Here is a 21242-nt window from a genome sequence, read left to right as displayed (position 1 = left end):
AATTCCATGTGCAACTGCTCTCCAAACTAAAGTGACTATTGTGAGTCTACTTTGAGGTTGTTGTTTTTTTTTAAGAAAAAAAAAATGAAAATTCTGTCATTTAGTCACCCTCATGTTTGTTTGTTTTTTGTTTGTTTTTTTAAATGTATGAATTTCTTTCTTCTGCTTAACACAAAAGATATTTTGAAGAATGTCAGTAATCAAACAGTTGATACCCCATTGACTTCCATAGTTTTTTTTTGTTTGTTTGTTTGTTTGTTTGTTTGTTTTTTCTGACTATGGAAGTCAATCGGGTCCATCAACTGTTTGATTACCGACATTCTTCAAATATCTTACAGGTTTGAGACAACTTGAGGGTGAGTAAATGATGATAAAATATTTTATTGTCAAGTTAACCAAGTTCTTCCTTTAACAGTTTAGATGTTAACATAGCTACCTTTTTGACTTCAAGGTTTTGTACTTATAATGGGCACTTTTTGAAAAACTATGGACATCACAATGTCAGCCCCCTTTTTTTTAACTTCTGGAGCATTTCACCTACTTTTAAGCCTGCAGTCCATGAGATTGGACGTTTGTCATCCAATCAAATGCCAGAAAACCTTACGATTAAAGTTGTAATGTTATAAAGTTTTTTATCTAAAAAAAGAAAGATGCACACAGAAAATAACTCCAATATGACCAGATTGATTGATTCAAATATATTTAGTTTGTTACAAACAATGTGCAATTTGTAAAACAAAAACCTCAAAATTTTAGTTGAAATTGTATACTGCAGACATTTTTTGACCTTGAGAAAAAGCTTAAAGTATAGACCAACAAATTGTATGTTTATTAATTTATTTCATGTGGCTACATTTTTGGGAAGTGCTCCTGTTTTGACCTGATGCCCATTGGAATGGACAAAAAAAAAATCATAATGAAAGTCATAATGCTATATATATATATATATATATATATATATATATAATTTTTATTTATTTTATTTTTTTTCATTTATAGAAGCCTCATGAGCTGGGAAAATGTACTTTTATATTTTTCAGAAACTTGAAACATAATTCGACCTGAAGGGACTAGACCGAAAAGAGCAACCAAGTGCTACTCTTGCGGCTCTATTCTTTATCACGTTGTTTCTTTCTCATTCCGTACCCTACATTCAGTCAACAAACAAAACATTTAGGTTAATATTGACAACCTTTTATTACCATTTTAAAATAAGCCTATTTCTTGATCTATGTTCATTTATATTTTTGTTAGTCTATTCTAGACAATTCCAAACTATTTCACTCGCTTTACGTGTGTTATATATCACTGAAAGCACAATTGGGCTTGTGCCAAGATTATTTATGGTTCTGTCCATATGAATATGATTAGCCTTTGGAACCCATAGGCTACTTGAGCAAGGAAACAAGAAGACGAAATCCCCCTATATTGTACCGCCTCCTCCTGACATATGACTCTCGACCGTGCGCATCTAGATCCAAAACCACAGTGGAACACGTGTGAGATGGCATTTTAGTTAGCCTAGTTGAGAATACGTTTAAATGTGAGTGAACGTGCTGAATTTTGCACTTTCTAATACGAGAAATATTGTGGACTTTTCTCTTTAAAAAAAACAGTTGTTGTATTGATTAAAGTCATAGGCATATTCTTCATCGTTTCTTCATAATCCATCGCTTTTCAGCTTTTTGGACGTTGATCTATCGCAAACAAGGAGTCTGACTAACAGATACAGGTATGTAGGCTACTTATAGAAATCGATCAAATCTTACTCTTGATCACCTGATTTTACTATTACTTTGCAGTCCAGTTAAGCAAGATTAGTCTATGTGATGTAAAGGAAGTGGCAAGTTTGGAGATATAAATGGTGATCCGCTGTGGTCATTCTATTTTGTGACTGAGGTTATTTAAACATCCTCTTAAGTCTTTTTGAAGAACTCACTTTTGTTTGCTGCATGTGCCACACATTTGTGTCAATAAAACAAATGATTTTGAGCTGGTTTCTTTAAAACCTTTTTGGAGAGATGGAACAGGAACCCCTTATTAATAATAAAATTGAGACTTCTGCAAATTACACATGTATTTTTGTAGGCTATTTTTGATGGTTACATTGCAAATCCATTCAAATGATGCACATATTATCTTTACACCTTTTTTACGTGCATGGTTCATATTTAAAAAATTCACCCCAAAATTAGTGACCATGAAATAAAGTGTATCATTTTTTATTATTTTTAAATATTGCAGTATTATTAATAATTTTCCCAAGCTCATCCTTATTTAAAAATAAATAAATAATGTGCCCTCGTAATCATTTATCAAAATAATTGACCTTTCTCTGAATGACATGTTTACAGACATGAGAAAATGCCCTACATTCTGATCACTCAGATATACATTTCAAACTTTCATTCTGACTTTAGAGTTTTGTCATCATTTACTCACCCTCATTTTGTTCCAATGAATGTTTTGGGTTTTTTTTTTTTTTTTTATCAAATTTTATTGAGTCAGAGAAAGTTATTGTACAGAAACAAAAGTAGACATAAACATCATTCTGAACACATTTTCATTTCTTTTTTTCCCTCACATATTCTCAAGGCAACCAAGTCCCCCCACCCCCATCTCGCAGTGCAGATCAAAATCTGAATACAATAAATAAAAATAAAAACATGAGATATAGATCTTTCAGTTTTTAAATGACACCTGACCATGATGAAATATTCTTCTGAGAAGCTTCATGTAATCTTGCCACTGAGAGCTCCATGTTCGCAATGTCCAAGAAAGAGTCCATCCAGCGAGTCCATACTATAGATTGTGGGGGGTTCCAGTGTAAGGCAAGCATTTTCTTAGCAGCAGTAAGTCCACAAAAAAGTGACTTTTTCAAAGAAAAGAAAGAGAAAAGTATAGTTAAAGCGAGAGAGTATAGTTTTGAAGACTAGTCTTTCTTTTCACCATAATTAATGAATGATGAAGTTATCAAGCTTGTAACTTAATTGACAAATTGACCATTATGTTGTCCGAATTATGTTCCACGGAAGAATTAAAGTGATAAAGGTTTGGAACAACACAAGGGTGCAACTAATGACATAATTGCATTTTTGGGTGAACTATACCTTTAAAAATAAGGAGCCTCAGAAACTTCTGGAGAGATTGTTTAGCACCTGTTACTATAGCTTCATTGGCCCAGTGTCAGGGGAGTTCCACTGACTGGAAACTCCCCAATTTAAAATTTTCCCTTTTTTGCTCAGTTTAAGCCCCTTAGAGCGCAGCAGGGTATACGCAGGTATACGGCGGGAATTCGTACGAATTTTACGAGGTGGCTAATTCGTAACAATTCATACGACCTCAGTCGTACAAATTAGTACGATTTTTGCTAAATCGTACATATTTTACGAATTGGCCAATTCGTATGAATTCGTACGAATGACCTACCCCTGACCCCGCCCCTAAACATAACCGTCACGTGGGTTTAGACAAATCGTATGAATTCGCACGAGTGAGGTCGTACGAATTAGTACGAATTAGCCACTTTTTAATCACTCGTACGAATTCGTACGAATTGGTCGTGAGATAGGGTAGCCACTTCCTTTTCAGTCGGCATTGCGTATACCCACTTCTAAATCCCCTCTGATGCGCATCATTTAGTTGCTAATCCAATTTCGTGAATTAAAAAAAACACCCCGTTAGAGTTGTACCCGTAATATTAACTCTAATTTGTTGCTGCAATGATTCTCCCATCGCGACGATAACTGACCTTCTCATCTGATCTGCTTCAGCACTCACCTGCTCGTCAATGTCAAAATGTTCGTGAGACCAATCAAAGAATGCAGGATTTTTGTTCATAGAAGCGCGAGCTGAGCGAATCCCAACGCGACGCTTCACTTCAGTTAACGACAGTGCGAGATAAGATGCAAGTAGCTCAAATTTACGTCTGTTTTTCAATAGACGTTTTAAATGACCGACAGAAATAATCAGTTTGATTAAAGGCAGTGGAAATTACAAGCTCAATTTAACAACACAAGCACCCTATTAAATACATTGCCATTATTATTGTATAAATATATTTGTATAACATTTTTTCGAATGTGTTTGACTTGTCTGCGTTTGCGCCAATTGCATCATTTAGCCAGAGGGTGGCGACAAGTGACTGTCTTTTTGATTGAGCAATTGAACCATTAATTAAATTAACAGATTAGTCCAAAAAACATTGATTAATTTAGGAAAGAAAAGTCGCTGAAACTGGAACTGATTCTCATGTTTAAGAATCTGATCAAATAGGCTACTTCATGCTTTTAAAGCTACTGTTGTCAATTTTTTTGGCCATCAAAACACCTTAAAATGCTCATTTCGAGATCAGGAAAATCTAAATTTTCTCGGGGGGGCATGCCCCCGAACCCCCCTAACAATAAAATGTATGGGACCTGGCACCTGGGTAACCTAGAAAACTATATGTGCGGCCCTGATATGCAAGAATACTACTGATTCTATGTGTTCCATTCATTATACTCTATTCTATAGTCTTGCATTTTGAATACTAATGCAAGACTAGTAGTCTTACATGTCACTGTTTATAACACAGGGCGTTCATCCTTTGCTGGGACGCTTAAAAAAATATTGGGGGCATAAATTAAGAGTATACCCACTTCTCCAGGCACCACTACATCACTGTTAGAGCGGTAGGTTTTTATGCTGTCTTACTCTATTAGCATGATGAACCATATCTGTCACCCACCACCATGTGTTGTGTGCAGATGCAACTCAAATGCTATTTTCTGCCATTCACAGTATCTCTGACATTTTAATTCATTGTGAGGTTTGATTCACTTCACTGTTCTCTAATCTAACTTAATCCTTGCTATTCATAATATCAATCTGTCATTTATTCCCCTTTTTAGTTTTACTTCGTATTTATGGCAAGAAGAGAACACTTCTTTTTTTCACCAGCTTCTGCGCATTCCGTGTTTTTGAGGTTCATCACATTTCTTAACTTTCAAGGAAATCAGTTGTGAGTGGAGCATTTGCGTATTTCATGATGATTCGGTGGTTTCACACCAAACAATTGTGCAATCTAAATGAGTGTTGTAAGGCTTGCTGAATCGATCCAAAGGCGGTACCCGATCAGAGGCGAAGGTTTCACGCGTGTTCCGTGTCTTCCCATGCCAAACGGATATTTAATTAAATGCAATACATTTTTTATCTTATGTATTACCTCATTTCATCTGACTCCATAAAATGAAAAAGGTTTCAATGATATCTGTTCATCGTTTAATAGGTTAATGTTTGACTATTCCTCTATGAAAATAATCAAAGTCTGTTAGAATAATCAAATATAACAATTTATTATGTCAGGGAAATGTATTATTACAATTCCATAATCAATAATCAAAAGATAATCAATGCAAACCATCAAATGTTCTAGAACAAAGGACTTTACCCAACATGAATGCTGAGTCTCGAAGACACAGGCTGATCTGATACAGAAAAAGCAGCCCTGAGCTCTTGTTGCATTTTCCTTATGACCTTATTTGATATGTAAAACATGAATTTAGTGGAAATTTACTGTATTCCCCCACCATTACTTACTGGGGGAAGAAGTCTGCTATCATCTGCTAAAATCAGTGGAAATTAGCATTCTTGATCTCTTCAACCTGTTTCCAGTTTTTCCAGTCTTTTACATCCATCACCAGGAACACCGCTTGAGAAAAGCCTATGAATAAAGTTGTTCATCATGTGTACACATTTTCCAATGTGGTTTAATGCTGCCTGTTCACGTGTTTGTGCAAAGGATGTTTAAGAGAGCGACGAAGAAGCTGGTCCAACAGATAGATCCTGAGGGGGCTCTGATTGCGGCTTCCAGCCCAAGTGATTCCCAAAACCTCCAGCCGCTTGCCGTGGTGCTGAAAATCCCGAAAGGGTGGTTCTGGCAGCAAACTAAATACAGACCCACACCCTTCACTCTCAATCACCTGCTGAATGGGAAAGCAATTGAACCAGGTAAAGTGAATAGCAAATTGGAATCTCAGTATGTTTTCATCTTTAACAAATGTGTTTTGTGTTGGGCAATATGTGCCTAAATGGAAATATTTTTTGTCTAAATGAATACCTCTTTGTTTTAAACAGCGTGTGTGGAGAAAGAGTTTGTAAAGTATAATGGGATATACAAAAAGTCCCGAGATGGATCTGTAGAGGTGGGAGCTGCAGCTGTCAACCTAAATTTCAATGGACAGGACAAAACAAAACTTTGTTTATCTCTCGGGAAACTACAGACGGAATACGTGAATATTCCAGAGCTAACGAAAGAGTCCAAAGGACGGTTAGAGAAAAATACTTTAATATGTTTATCATTTTATTTTACTTTGTTAATTATGAACTAAAGAGAATACGTTTTTTTTTTTGTTTTTTTTTTGCTTTTTTTTAAGCATAATTTGGAAAATCTACTCAGAACATAAAGTTGAACCTTGTTGAATATCTTAAAGGGACAGTTCATCCAAAAATTATTTTGGAATACTTTATTCACTCTCCATGAGATATTTTTAAGAATTTTTAAACTGTCCAAAAACAATATTGGATTGATTTGAAATCACTACATTTCCATGTAGACCAATTAAATGATTAGTTCCAATAATCAAAGAAAATACTTAATCACTTGACACAAGCAAATCTCTTCACATAACATATTTTATTGATCCTGGAACAACATTCCTATCCAAAAATGTTGACACAGGAAGACTTATAAGTAACTCATGTAAACAGTCATTGGACCAAAAAAATATATTTTTGGAAAATCATGAGAGTGATGACAAAAATGTCAATTTTGGGTAAACTATTCCTTTAACATACTTAAAGGTCTTGTAGGTAGTAATTTTATAAAAACTTTTTTCCAAATGTGTTTAAACTTTCTATATATATATCAATGCATAATTAAAATGTAAGTACTCTGATAAAAAGAGTATAAAATCGAGTGACTCTAGACCGTTTAATCTGCACTAAACACAGCTCATTATTTCACACCGGGACGAAACAAAGGATTGGCTTAGGCGACTGTCACTCTCTCGCAACCATGGCAACCACCCTTTTGCCACACAGGACCTGCCCACTTGCGCGTATCCAGATACCTGTTCACATGCCCTTGTTTGAGCTTGAAGATGCAAATCTCGACGCAGGTCCTCTTGTCCAAGAAGTGCTCCTTGCCCTGCACTTCGACCACCCCGTCCTCGGCCTCTACTTCTTCGGACCCTAGTTGCACGGCCTCTTGCACGACCTCCTCTGCTTCGCCCTGGACCACGTATTTGTCCTCGAGCTGACGTTGCGGTAGGCTACTTGTCTCTGAAGTGTCAACATGACATCATGACTTTTGCATAAACATACACGCCACTTTCAAGTCAAGTGGTATGTTATCTATCCGCATTTTGAGCAATCTGCGTGTATGCGTGTATGTACCACCGTTAAACGTCCGAGCGAAACGAAGCAAAATGAAGAACTACATCTGGGGAGCGATATTTTTTTCTAGGATGGTAGGGAAAGACTCATAAATGCTATTAACCCCACTGTCCACATCAGAGTCAACAATTCATCATGGAAACTCTTACATTTTGAACACTGTTGGCCTATATGTTACGAATCTGACACGAAATTCATCTTCATCACAGTGTAAATGATGGCAATGGAAAAACTTGTTTCATGCAACCTGTTTTTAGCTTTGCCATAGGCAAATAGGTAGATGACTAACGAGCTAGCGAATCAATAAATATATATTTAAAACGTTACCAATAGCTTGATGCTTGATAGTGAGTACTAAATTACATCTTATTTGTTTATCTTCATAATTATAAAGTTAGATATTTTATTACATGTGATTCTGACATGATGTCACTACATCTTGCGCTCCTTCCTCTCTCTTCGTCTCAGGTAAATGCGTCTTCAGCTCAGCGGTCGAAGTCGCGCGTTCATGTGTTTTGGGGGCGTGGCTTTGGAAGGAGCCCAGAAGGGAGGGGGTGAAGTGAATGGAAATGAGTCTTTAAAGTAACACCAGAGAAGTTTTCAACCTTCATAATATATTTCCAAGTCTCTTGTGATGGTACATCAACTTACAATAGGTTGAATGACCCGTCTGCCATAGCCTGACGGGGTCTGTACACTGTAAAAAAAAATATTGTTGGTTTAACTTAAAAAAAGTAAGTAACCTGGTTGCCTCAACATTTTAAGTTCATTGAAATGGAAAAAGTGAGTTAATACAATGAAATAGAATGATTTAATCATCAGAAACTCAAAATTATGTCATCTAAACTAAATAAATTGTTTAAGTGTGTGTTTAAGTTAAAATGTTGTGATTACTAATCATGAAAAGATTTTTTTTTACAGTGTTGCATTTTTAATCGTACTTTTAAACTTCGGGTTTCGGGTAGTAACCCCGCGAACAAAGAGAACTACAATATTCCATTTCGACCGCTTGATGGCATATACGTCACTCCCACACCACCCTCACTTCCTTAAAATCGGACGTGCGAGCCAAATGTTATAGTCAATGGCTCTGTCATGACCAAAGCAGAACAAAAAAAAAAAAACAAGAAAGCAAAGGCTTTATCGGAGCAAAGCAAAAAGAGAAAATGATCGCGTTAAAGGCAGAACGAGGACCAATTTTGGGCCAGTGTTTTCTGGCGTGAGCTGAAGGAGGAGGAGGGGGGCCGACCGATGCAGACTTGGCTGTCATAGATACAGTCGGTTCGTCTCGGAACGTCCTCGGGAACGCCCCGTCACGTAATGTGAATTTAGCCCTTAGAGGAAAACGTTGCCTTGGCGCTCATTGAAATGCATACGATAATCATGCCGAAGAGTTGCTGTGTCGTTTTCTGTACCACCAATAAACTAACAAATTATAAATTGAAGTTCTAGTAGAACTAGTAGTTCGTGTCGCATGAAAAATAGGCGTCAGTTCTAATTCTAGCATGCACACGAATTCCGCGGGCGGGAGGGGGGTTGGGGGGGTGATCGTTACTGAAGGCCCTGAGCCCTGACCTGACTACGTTATGTTGCTTGCATACTATCTCTTACTTTTTTTTGTTTTTTGTCTGCCTTACTATGTTATCCTCTGTTTATCTTCAAAATAAAGTTAACTGGTGTTTTAACTTCTAAACGGCGTGTACAAGTTTGGTAGGGGCTACATTCTTGCAAGTAAATACATAAGATGTACAAAATCATATATAGGATACCTAACATGTCTGTGATATTCGTTTATTTTTCTTGCCTCAAGCTAATGCAAATCGATTTGTAAAATTTGCAGATTTATTTATGATAGCTTGATATTATGATATTGACGATATGGTTATTATCTACACCTCAAACATTGCATTGTAGCATCATATAGATTCAGTAAAATGGTAACCAATAGACTAGGCTACTATAATGATGCTGGCTTGTAAACGTGAGCATCGTAATCATTTGTCGTTAGAAATAAAAATCAAACCCATGAAATTATATTCATATAACATGCTGAAATATATGCCACTGTACCTGGGATTAAGACATTTCACACGCGACGCAAGCAGAACAGCTGCATGTGACATCCTCCTACAGTGAAGGGCTATCAAGTATGTCAACAAATGCGCGTGCATGTGGGATGACAGAGTTTACGACAGTAGTAGAGGACAATACTGTGTCCCAACTGTAGGGGGACCCCCGAGAGCAAAAACTCCCTGGTGTTACTTTATAACAGTCGTGAGAGGTCTACAGACACTCGATTCTTTTTCAGAGTACTTACACTTTAATTATGCATTGGTATATACAAAAAGTTTAAACAAATTTGGAAAAAAAGTTATTTTTTTTATAAAATTCCTCCCTAAAATACCTTTAATACATATAAAATAAACTGATGGAATTTGAAATCCATTCTTCACCTTTTGATTTAACCTTGATGACTCCTGTAGGAAATTGGACCTCACACACTCTTTGATCCAGCAGTCTCTAAAAAGGAACAAGGGTTTTACCCTCCTTATAGAGCGAATCTTCACCACCTGCAACAGCTCCATCTTTTGTACCGAACTGGGGAAGGGTGGCTGCAATTCTATGTTTGGAGGACATTGTTTTGAGGTTTGTAAGAAGTGTGTTCAGGGATTGAACAGTGATGGGCTTAAGATTAGCTCATTGCTTTAAAGGGATAGTTCACCCAAAAATGAAAATTCAGTCAGTATTTACTCACCCTCATGTTATCCAACCCCGTAAGACCTTCGTTCATCTTTGGAACACAAATTAAGATATTTTTGATGAAATCTGAGAGCTGGATCATATCACTCCTGCATACAGTACTAGTCCATAGGCTTTTTGAGGGATTGAAACTTCCCGGCCTCGTTAAGTTATTAAAGACATCGTTAAAATAGTCCAAGTGACTACAGTGGCTCAATCTTAAGTTTATCAAATGACGAGAACACTTTTTGTGTTGTACGTCACACGCATCACACACATGACCAGAGTCGGCCAATAGTGAGCCTATGTGTAACGTAGCTCTACGAAATTACACTAGTTTAACTGACTAGAGCCGCAAAGAGAAGGAAGTGAATAGTTGAAATAAGTCGAAAGTCATTATTTATGTTTGTTTTTGCTCACAAAAAGTATTCTCGTCGCTTGATAAACTTAAGATTGAGCCACTGTAGTCACTCGGACTATTTTAACGATGTCTTTAATAACTTTTCGAGGCCGGCAAGTTTCAATCCCTCAGGAAGCCTATGGACTAGTATGGAGGAGTGATCCAGCTCTCAGATTTCATCAAAAATATCTTAATTCGTGTTTCGAAGATGAACGAAGATCTTACGGGGTTGGAACAACATGAGCGTGAGTAAATACTGACTGAATTTTCATTTTTGGGTGAACTATCCCTTTAATAAATGTCCTTATCTGAGTGATTCTATGGTTTCAGATGTGCATGGAAAGCAGCGCTAAACTACAGTATGGCTCTGAGACTACATTAGACATCCCACCGGACACTGTGATTGCTTACAGTGTCACTGAAATGACCATCGAAAGTGACGGCTATTTTGGTCAGTGAAATTTACTTTATGTGGCTGGAGAAGGCAGCAATTCTTTGATTATTATTATTATTAAATGTATTAATTATTTTTCAATTCATTTATGTAAATTGATTATTTAAATGTATTATTATTTTTGTATATAAATTATTTTCATTGCTTGATTGTTTAAAGAGGACCTATTATTTTTTCAAATTATTTTAGTTTTTGGGGTCTAAAACAGGGTTTCATGCTTAAAACGTTTAAAAAATGTTTTTCACATATTTTACAATGTTGCTGTTGCAAACTGCTCTGCGACAAGAAGGTTGAATTTAAGAACACAGGCCGGCAGTCCATACAAACAAACACAACAAGGCAGGGAACACGGGCAAAAGAGTAATCCACGGAACAGGCAAGAAATCCAAAACCAAGAGACGTGAAACCAGGGAGAATGCTCAGCATTGCAATGTAACACTAAACAAGACTTCACCGATAATAAATGAGAAAACCAGGCTTATATGGGGTGAGCTAAACAAGATAATGAGACACCAGGCAGTGAGTTATGGGAGATGTAGTTTTTGAGGGAATGGCAATAGTCTGATGTCTGTTACAGTTGCACCACCTTTCTTTCCAGTCTGTCAGTAACACTCTTTTTAGTTCCAGTCTCCATGAAGCCCCTTCTTCAAAAATGTGGTCAGCTGGACGAATGTGTTTGTGATTTCAAGCGTGTTTCGAAAATATCACACTCATTACTATTCGGTTGTTAAGTCTGACGTCACGCGTGACGTTTAGCCTCTTCCGGGTCCAAGCGCTCCGCTCGTCCATATCTAATTAACGTTACAACCCATAACGTTAGACTAAAGGCCAATTTATACTTCTGCGTAGGGTGCGCGCAGTAGGTACGGCGTAGCATACGCACAGACGCGTCCCATACCGCGTACCCTTCCGCGTTGCCTGACGCGCACCTCTTCAAAAATGTAACTACACGTCGCGACGACGCGGACCGCAAGATCGGTGATTGGTCGGCTTGGTAGCGTCGTATTTCCTCATACGCATTTCCGCACGTACCTTCTCACGCATTTCCGCACGTACCATCTCCTCCGATGTCTTCTCTCATTTCTGCCTGTCAGTTTTAGTAATTTCACTAAAATGAACTGTTTTTTCACCCCAATAAGCTCCAACTCCAACATGATCCACTCTCTTTCAGTCGCTATTGCTTGTAGTAACCTAGCCGCGAGGAATCTAAACACAGTGGAACATTAAAACCCTCCGCCGCCTCCTAGCGTTTCGGAGCAGTACTGCAGAGCAACCAATACCTGAACGCAGAAGTATAAATGCTCACAACGGCGTCGCCTACGTGCGAAGCCAACGCCGTACACTACGGCGTACCCTCGACGCAGAAGTATAAATTGGCCTTAAGCCCTTTTCTTAAAGGACTGGCTTCGCTTCAGCGCCAGTGGGTGTTAGGGATAAAGGAAAGAATTGTAACTTTATCAACTGCAGCCATTTTCTCTTTTCTTTCTCGTCACAGGGAAAGCGGTAGAATGACAGTTGAATGTCACTTGTTTTTTTTTAACTCCGATCTATTTAAACAACATGGGACACAGCACTGCGGCATGTTGAAACTCGGGCAAAAGCGGTAAGCAGATAGAGAGGACCCAGCATTTGGACCCGGAAACAGTATTATCAGAGCGTGATTACGTCACGACTTAACATTAACAACCGAATAACCGCAAGTTTCAACAGACTAACTCAACCAGGCCTCGCACCTTTTTTTTTGTTTTTGTCTTCGGTGTTAATTATTTAAATATGGAATATTATGTGATGTACATTCCCATAAAAAATGTAACAAAACGAAAACAAACATGACATCTTTTAAAAGCAGTAAGGCAGGTGTGCTGTACATTTATTTGGACCTTTGATTTTTGTGTGTTTAGATTTGTGTCTTACGTCTCGTGGACTAGAAGCAGATGACACTTCTTGCAATCACTCATCGCTTTTTTCAGAGGTGGATGGTCAACAGCCACTGATCCAAGAAGGTTTCCCACTTCATACCCTGAAATATGGTGGGTGTTTCAGTTCCTTTGTGTGCTGTGCAAATATGTGTGCAGAAGCAGAAGTAGAATCTGCCATTTATTCCTGTTTCCCTTTTTAAGGTTCCTGTCTGGTTATTAGGATAATGCCATAATGAGACCATTTACTTTTTTGCTTAAAGATAAATATTTTTGGTCTCCTCGCAGCACTCGCAGATGTTCAGACTAACTTTTGTGAGCTGGATGACTTGTCTACTGAAAGCCGTTCCTCCATCCTGCTCCTGTTGAGGAAAATTCTGTTGGACCGATCTGTCTTGTCAGCTTTGGTGGGTAGAGTGAGTGAAAGGAAAAATTCTTGCTAATCTTGTACTTGTAATTAATAGGTAGGGATGAAGCAGAAAGAGAATCCACATTCAAGCACTACTTTAATAATTCTAACAATAATCCAGGGCAGACAAAGAAACTCAGGACATGAACACGAAACAGCAATAGCAAGCAACAAACAGCAATTGAAGTACTGCGGTTTAAATAGACAGGGCTGATGAGGGACAGGTGTTAGTGATATGTCATGGGAATTAATGAGGGTAGCTATGGTGACAAAAAAGGAAAACACAGGAAGTGAACACAGAAACAATGGGGAACCAAGACTATACCTCAACATAAAAGTCCTACAAAATACAAAACTGTACAGGGATCGTGACAGTACTCATATTGCACAATGATATTGTAAAAAAAAAAAAAAGCAGGGGATTATTTCTTTGAGGGAACTTTCTGTCCCCTAGTATGATTTTAAGTTTAGGGTTAGGTGCTTATATATCAGTGTTATCCAGCTATCATTTCCCTCTAATTTTAGGGATAACTTATGGGTAGGTTTAGGTTTATGGGTAGGGATGGTTAGGATAAAATTTTAGGACTGGAATGTTGTTCCAGGATCAACAAAATATGTTGATCCAGGAACACGTCTAACTCGGCAAAATCAGGACATGCTATTTATTTCTCTATATTAAATTTGTAGTTTTATATTATTATATTATATTATATTATATTTATATATATTTATTATATTAGGGATAAATTTTTCAGAGGAGAAAAAAATGTATTTTTTTCCCTATATACCCTAAATATATATATATATATATATATTGCTTCCCTCAGTGATGCATGACATTGTTAGTGCTTTTTCTGATGGCGTAAATGGCCTATTAATGTGTAAAGTGTGAATGTTTTTCCTCCTGATTACTTAAGACATATTAGTAACACAGAAATTACACACTTTAGTTTTAAAGACATTTGCTTCCTAACATCAACCCACTTAGTTAATTCCATAATAATAATCCAAAACATCTCCAACAATGCACCTTTAAAGGTGGAAGATTTTTGCATTAAAATATACCAAAATCACAAGACCAGTGTTATATATTTAGCTAAGATGATAACTTACAATATTCAAAATGTTTCAAACAATGTTTAAATCGCGAGAAAATTGAGATTTTAACCAAGGAAACGGGTCGTGTGAGCAGGGGTGAGCTTGGAGTCGCGAGTCAATCGCGTCATATCCGCTTACCTCGGTTTCCGCTCGTACTACGTGTAGTCCTGGACAAATGCGGTAGTTGTAGTTGTGCGTTAGCGTCTATCAAGCAACAAACGTCATCTTGTTACGCGCATTTGTTATGGAATGGAGCACAATTATTCTTTTCATTTATTCTCGGAATGTGAACTGTTGGCTGTAAAGGGGCTCGCACACCGGACGAGAAGCGCCGCGCCACGTTTAGGACAACTCCACAGTAACGTTATCGAACACGGCGGGCGCGCACTTTCTCATCAGTGTATGGCCAGCAATATTGTTCTGTTTAATGACAGGAAATGAAGATAATGTCTGTTCTATGTTATGATTGTACTGTACAATTAAATACAATCGTTGCTGAGTCTGCATTCTGAAAACTTTACCTCAGATCATCCGTTAACTGAATGAATTGAGAATCTCACCTGAAAAATCTAATAACATCAGCAATTGTCATTCAAGCAGCTGATTTCTGTAAATGAATGCAAAACTAAATGCATATTGAAGCATAGGGCGAAGTCAGGATCCATTAGCAACGATTTGAGACAAAAATAATTAAAAAATTATACAAAACTATGTAAATGGCGCTCTGTGGCGCAGCAGGATTTTGAACACGGTCCTGAGGCGTTGCTGGGCGCCGCCGGTATGTGTACACTTATAGATAATAATGTGTTCGAATTTTAAATATGTGGCGCGATGAGGCGCTGAGCTTCTCGTCCGGTGTGCGACCCAACATTAATTTTGTGAAACTGTAGCTGTGGTTGAATACTTACACGACATGAAAAGATGTGTCAAATGTACATGATTTTTTATTTTGATAAAGTTACCAAAAAGGAGGACCAGCCACGTCAACTCCTTGCAAGAGACCTGCCCCTTCAAACCCTCTCCACCATAGCTTCGTCCAGTGACTCGTACAGTAACATCTGTGATAACTAATTTACTTTTAAACCTGACTTCTCTTGCGGTTATTTCAGTTTAAGGAAAAACAAGCATGTAAACGCAACATTTATAGAAATCGAACTTTACCTCATCCATGACAACTAATTTTCGATTCCTGTCTCTGACTGATTTATCCACGGTGGAGTTGAAAACAACAGTTCCCATCGTTTCTCCACGTCGTCATCAAGCAAAGCCGTTGTTGTTGTTTTGAATGTAGCGCCATCTAGCGGCATCTAAATCTTAGGTATTGTAGCTTTAATCATAAACACTTTAAATATGTATGCAAAAAAGTTACATTTAAACATATTATATTTTCCCAGTTTGTTTGCACTTACATTATAACTATTTGCACTTTTCATTTATTTAAAGTTAAACAACTAAATTGCATGTTTAAAAATATTTACATTTATTTAAAGTGAAATTGGGTAAGACTCCTTAAAAAAAACCTTATCTTAAACTTATCTCTGAAATACTGTAAGTTTTTCTTTGTTTAATTTTGTCTTTATTTTTGTTAGTATATCAGATCCTTTATAATATTAATAATACATTTTGATATAAAGCCTTTTTTCTGTAAATATTTTTTGGCATTATGTATCTCTACAGATAAAGAGCACATGCATATAATTTCTCCAAAAACTTCTATTTTATTGTATCGCACTTAATAAACGGAAAAGAGAAATAAAGAGTAACAATGGTCAGCATGTTTAATGTCAGCCTTGTTGTTGAGACAAAAATACATTTGGCAGAGAGTTTATGACATTCTGGAATGCTGACGAGAAAGAAAAAAAAATATGAAACAGCTGAAAATCAACAGGCCTATTTGTTCGGTTCCTTAAAAGAAAAAACTTTAAAGAAAATGACAGGATCATAAGACACAGACACAATATGCAGCCCAATGTTGTACAAGACAAAATTGACAAAAATATGTATTATATTAGTATACAGTATATTAGGGATACTAATCCCCTATATATATATATATATATATTAGGGATACTACACTATATTATGGATACATTTTTCAGAGGAGAAAAACTATTTATACCATATACCCTATATATATATATATATATATAAGGATTATTAGGAACACCTGTTCTTGTTCTCATTAATGCAATTATCTAATCACCCAATCACATGGCAGTTGCTTCAATGCATTTAGGGGTGTGGTTCGGGTCAAGACAATCTCCTGAACTCCAAACTGAAATTCAGAATGGGAAAGAAGGGTGATTTAAGCAATTTTGAGCGTGGCATGGTTGTTGGTGCCAGACGGGCCAGACAAATGAGGCTACAATTTGCAAGAGCTCACCAAAATTGGACAGTTGAAGACTGGAAAAATGTTGCTTGGTCTGATGAGTCTAGATTTCTGTTGAGACATTCAGATGGTAGAGTCAGAATTTGGTGTAAACAGAATGAGAACATGGATCCATCATGCCTTGTTACCACTGTTCAGACTGGTGGTGGTGGTATAATGGTGTGGGGGATGTTTTCTTGGCACACTTTTGGCCCCTCAGTGCCAATTGGGCATTTTTTAAATGCCATGGCCTACCTGAGCATCGTTTCTGACCATGTCCATCCCTTTATGGCCACCATGTACCCATCCTCTAATGGCTACTTCCAGCAGGATAATGCCACAAAGCTCAAATCATTTCAAATTGTTTGTTTTTTTTTTGTTTTTTTGAACATGACAATGAGTTTGCTGTACTTAAATGGCCCCAACAGTCACAAGATCTCAACCTAATAGATCATCTTTGGGATGTGGTGGAACGGGAGCTTCGTGCCCTGGATGTGCATCCTACAAATCTCCATCAACTGCAAGATGCTATCATATCAATATGTGCCAACATTTTTAAAGAATGGTTTCAGCACCTTGTTGAATCAATGCCATGTAAAATTAAGGCAGTTCTGAAGGCAAAAGGGGTCAAACACAGTATTAGTATGGTGTTCCTAATAATCCTTTAGGTCAGACACCATTTTTTTAACACTTCTATTTATTTTTGTCTTATCTCATGGTCTGTATGTCTTTCAGAGTGATATGTTGAGCAGTGATGAAACTCCATGCTTCCTAACCAGCGAGCTGTCTGAAAATCAGAGCCAGATTATTGGTGCGTTTTTAGATTTACTAAAGTGTGAACCGCTTGACAAGAATGGACTTTCCACATCAACGCCATTGTCCAGTTATAATGGATGTCGGATATCAACAGCCAATCACAGTGATATTTCCTTGACATCTGAGTTAAATGGATCAAGCCACAAACCAGAAGAACAGAATGGTCATCACACGGCGGTATCCCATCAGAACGGATGCTCAACAAAAGCAAGCAAGCAGAGCATGGAGCCTATGCATGCCATTCAAATGCTTATCAGTGCTCTTGAAGGTTTGGACACCTAAACTCAAGAGAGATCTTGTGTACATAGACTCTTTCTGTTTTCACTCATACTCTTAATTTTTCACTCAGAGCTGACTGATGCTGGACTGAATCTGCTAGAACCGTTCTGCACTTCTGAAAGTCTCAAAAGTCTACAGGATTTAGTGAGTTTCTGCAGATTCTGCATTAATGTTTTAGGATTTTTTATTTATCTAATTAAAATGTTTAATTTAATTTTGTTTTTTCTGTTTACCAAGGTAATTCATCTGACTTCTAACTGCAAGGATGCCATCCCTGTTTTCCTACAAAGTGACGATGAATTCCACAGAGTGGAGGCACTTTTTAAGTCATGTAATGTTTTACTAAGGAAAGAGAATGACACACTAACCTCAGAAATTACATGCGGAGAGGGATTCCTTCCTATTGTACTGTGCATTGCCATCCATGGCCTTGCTTCCCTCAGTAATGCATGACATTGTTAGTGCTTTTTCTGATGGCTTAAATGGCCTATTAATGTGTGAAGTGTGTGTTTTTCCTGATTACTTAAGACATATTTGTAATACAGAGATTACACACTTCAGTTTTAATGAAGACATTTGCTTCCTTACATCAACCCACTTTATTAATTCCATAATAATAATCCAAAAACAAATATATCTCCAACAATGCACCTTTAATCAAACACTTTTCATTATATATAAGCACTTACATTATAACTATTTGCACTTTTCATTTATTTAAAGTAAAACAACCAAATTGCATGTTTAAAATTTATTTACATTTATTTAAAGTGAAATTGGGTAAGACTCATTCAAAAAACCTTTATATTATTTTATTTTATCTTAACAGTTATCTCTGAAATAGTTTTTCCTTTGTTTAATTTAGTCTTTATTTTTGTTAGTTTATCAGATCTTTTATAATATTAATAATACATTTTGTAAAAAACTTTTTTTTTATTCCTGTAAATATTTGTGGCATTATGTATCTCTACAGATAAAGAGCACATGCATATATTTTTCTCCAAAAAGCTTCTATTTTATTGTATCATACACTTTTATTATTAATAAACGGAAAAGAGAAATAAAGAGTAACAATAGTCAGCATGTTTAATGTCAGCCTTGTTGTTGAGACAAAAATACATTTGGCAGAGAGTTTATGACATTCTGGAAAGCTGATGAGAAAGAAAAAAAAAACATGAAACAGCTGAAAATCAACAGGCCTATTTGTTCGGTTCCTTAAATTAAAAAACTTTAAAGAAAATGACAGGATCGTAATAAGACACAGACACAATGTGCAGCCCAATGTTTTACAAGACAAAATTGATGAATGAAATTGTACAAAACACACTATAAATAAAACAAACTGCACATATTGATATGGACTTTTGCATAAAAGATTCAGTACATCTCTTAGATATGAAGACAAGCGAACAAATGGTTAAGAGATCAGGGTCTATGTAAACAGTTTTATGGTTCATGGTTTTAGGATCTAAAATGTTCCACATATAGTAAGCCCTTGGCCTGCTACACTCAGATTAGTCTGTCATTTGAGTATAAATCAAAACATCACAGTACAGTAGGTTCAGGAACTACAAAATGAAGGAGGAACACATGTAAAAATAACAATAATAAATTAAAAAATATGGCCTCTGATTCGCCAAGGCCGGTTTTAGTTTTCCTCGTTTTTCTTCCAACTCCAAAGTTACAAATAGAAAGATTTTCATTAAAAACATAGAAATACTAAAATAAATAAGTACTCTTCCCTTTCAGTTTTGAGTAGAAAAAAACATTGCATTGAGGTTGGGGCTAACGGTGCTTTTGCGTTGGTCATTCCAAACACGTAACTTCACTCTGCCCCATATCAGTCACCTTGAATACCAATCATACACATACTGTACACACACACGCACTCAAACATGCTTGTATGGTGAGCTTCTAGAAGTGCCCTCAGTAAACCCAGCTCACTGGAACCCACTGCGGTTCAGAGCAGAGTTGGTCCACAGCTGACTGCAGTTTCTCAAACGCACAGTCTAGGTTGTCATTGACAATGATAAGGTCAAAGTAGTGTCTGTACGCCCGCAGGATACGAGCGCTTTCATCTACGGTTTTCTTAAGGTCCACATCCTGTGAGAACGAGAGAACACAATTGTTAAGGGAGTTAAAGGACAACTCCGGCGCAAAATGAACCTTTAGTCTAATTACCAGACATGCCTTTAATTAATTGAATCAGGTGCACCATTTCAGGGTTAAACAGAAACATAGCCTATCAGGGGGTCCTTGCAGGAGAGTTTGAGAACCACTGATTTATAGCCTACATTTAGCTTTTGACTTCTGCCGATTGTATTTACGCTTCAAAAATCAATTTAAGTTGTGATAATTTGTGAAGATTATCATGATGAGCAACGCGTAAAAAAATCATACGTTTTTTACAAGGCTGACTCCAGCTCATTTTTTGCCAGCTCCTTATTCGTCAAACTATTTGGTCCACCTTAAAAATGTTGGATGTTGTTAACCCCTCCCCCTCTCTGTGCTTTTGGCCATATTTCTTAAAGGAGTAGTTCACTTTTAAAAAAACTTTTGCTGATAATTTACTCACCCCCATGTCACCTAAGATGTCCATGTCTTTCTTTCTTCAGTCGAAAAGAAATTAAGGTTTTTGATGAAAACATTCCAGGATTTTCTCCATATAATGGACTTCAATGGGAACAAAACTGTTCAATGTCCAAAAGACAGTTTCAGTGCAAACTGCAAACTGTTCAAAGGGCTTTAAACGATTTCAGACGATGAATAAGGGTCTTATCAAGCGAAACGATTGCTCATTTAAAAGACAAAAATAACAAAGTTTAAGGTTTAAAAGCTCAAATGGTCGTTTAAAGCCCTTTGAACAATTTGCACTGAAACTGTCTTTTGGACCTTGAACCATTTGGTTCCCATTGAAGTCCATTATATGGAGAAAAATCCTGGAATGTTTTCTTCATCAAAAACTTTAATTTCTTTTCGACTGAAGAAAGAATGAAATGGATATCTTGGATGACATGGGGGTGAGTAAATTATCAGCAAACTTTATTCAAAAGTGAACTACTCCTTTAAAGAAACAGTTTTATGGGAATTATGAGCCTGTTGATCGGGCAGCATTTGTCATTTAACAGTGCATATATATATATAATATATATATATATATATATATATATATATATATATATTATACATTATATTGCCCGATTATACATTATATAAATATATATATATATATATATATATATATATATGAAGAGTTCAGATGCAAAAGCCTCTAAATGCCATTTGAAATTTTCTTCTTTAATGATGATTTTTATCAAACTTGTATA

The 21242-nt window shown here is 36.7% G+C and overlaps 2 protein-coding genes across 4 annotated transcripts in view; one reads left to right on the top strand and one right to left on the bottom strand.

Annotated features, from left to right (window-relative positions):
* Window positions 1-1444: 1444 nt before the first annotated feature.
* Window positions 1445-18852, top strand: LOC120483763 (gasdermin-E). Its single transcript, XM_039678980.2, has 11 exons — window positions 1445-1543; window positions 1682-1732; window positions 5783-5991; window positions 6118-6310; window positions 9921-10083; window positions 10907-11027; window positions 12932-13060; window positions 13235-13353; window positions 17557-17905; window positions 17987-18060; window positions 18154-18852. The coding sequence occupies exons 3-11, from the start codon at window positions 5784-5786 to the stop codon at window positions 18367-18369; spliced, it is 1572 nt and encodes a 523-aa protein (XP_039534914.2). The 5' UTR covers window positions 1445-1543; window positions 1682-1732; window position 5783; the 3' UTR covers window positions 18370-18852.
* A 125-nt stretch (window positions 18853-18977) lies between these two features.
* The window catches only part of pals2b (protein associated with LIN7 2, MAGUK p55 family member b), a 29319-nt gene continuing 27054 nt past the window's right edge, over window positions 18978-21242 (bottom strand). For all 3 annotated transcript variants that reach the window (XM_089123267.1, XM_089123266.1, XM_039678969.2), the window contains one exon: window positions 18978-20019. In XM_089123267.1, the coding sequence (XP_088979393.1) occupies window positions 19843-20019 (177 nt within the window). In that variant the 3' untranslated portion in view covers window positions 18978-19842. The remainder of the gene's footprint in view (window positions 20020-21242) is intronic.

This window comes from Pimephales promelas, chromosome 18 (assembly GCF_988280905.1).
Source record: "Pimephales promelas chromosome 18, fPimPro1.hap1.1, whole genome shotgun sequence".
NCBI lineage: Eukaryota > Metazoa > Chordata > Actinopteri > Cypriniformes > Leuciscidae > Pimephales > Pimephales promelas.
This window is presented reverse-complemented; position numbering and strand designations above follow the sequence as displayed.

Bases quoted from the DNA above. Each gene is read 5' to 3' on its own strand.
- LOC120483763 (XM_039678980.2), top strand. From the start codon at position 5,784: ATGTTTAAGAGAGCGACGAAGAAGCTGGTCCAACAGATAGATCCTGAG. The intron at 6,311-9,920 runs GTTAGAGAAAAA...TGACTCCTGTAG, and splicing joins ACGAAAGAGTCCAAAGGACG to GAAATTGGACCTCACACACT. The intron at 17,906-17,986 runs GTTTGGACACCT...TTTTTCACTCAG, and splicing joins GCTTATCAGTGCTCTTGAAG to AGCTGACTGATGCTGGACTG.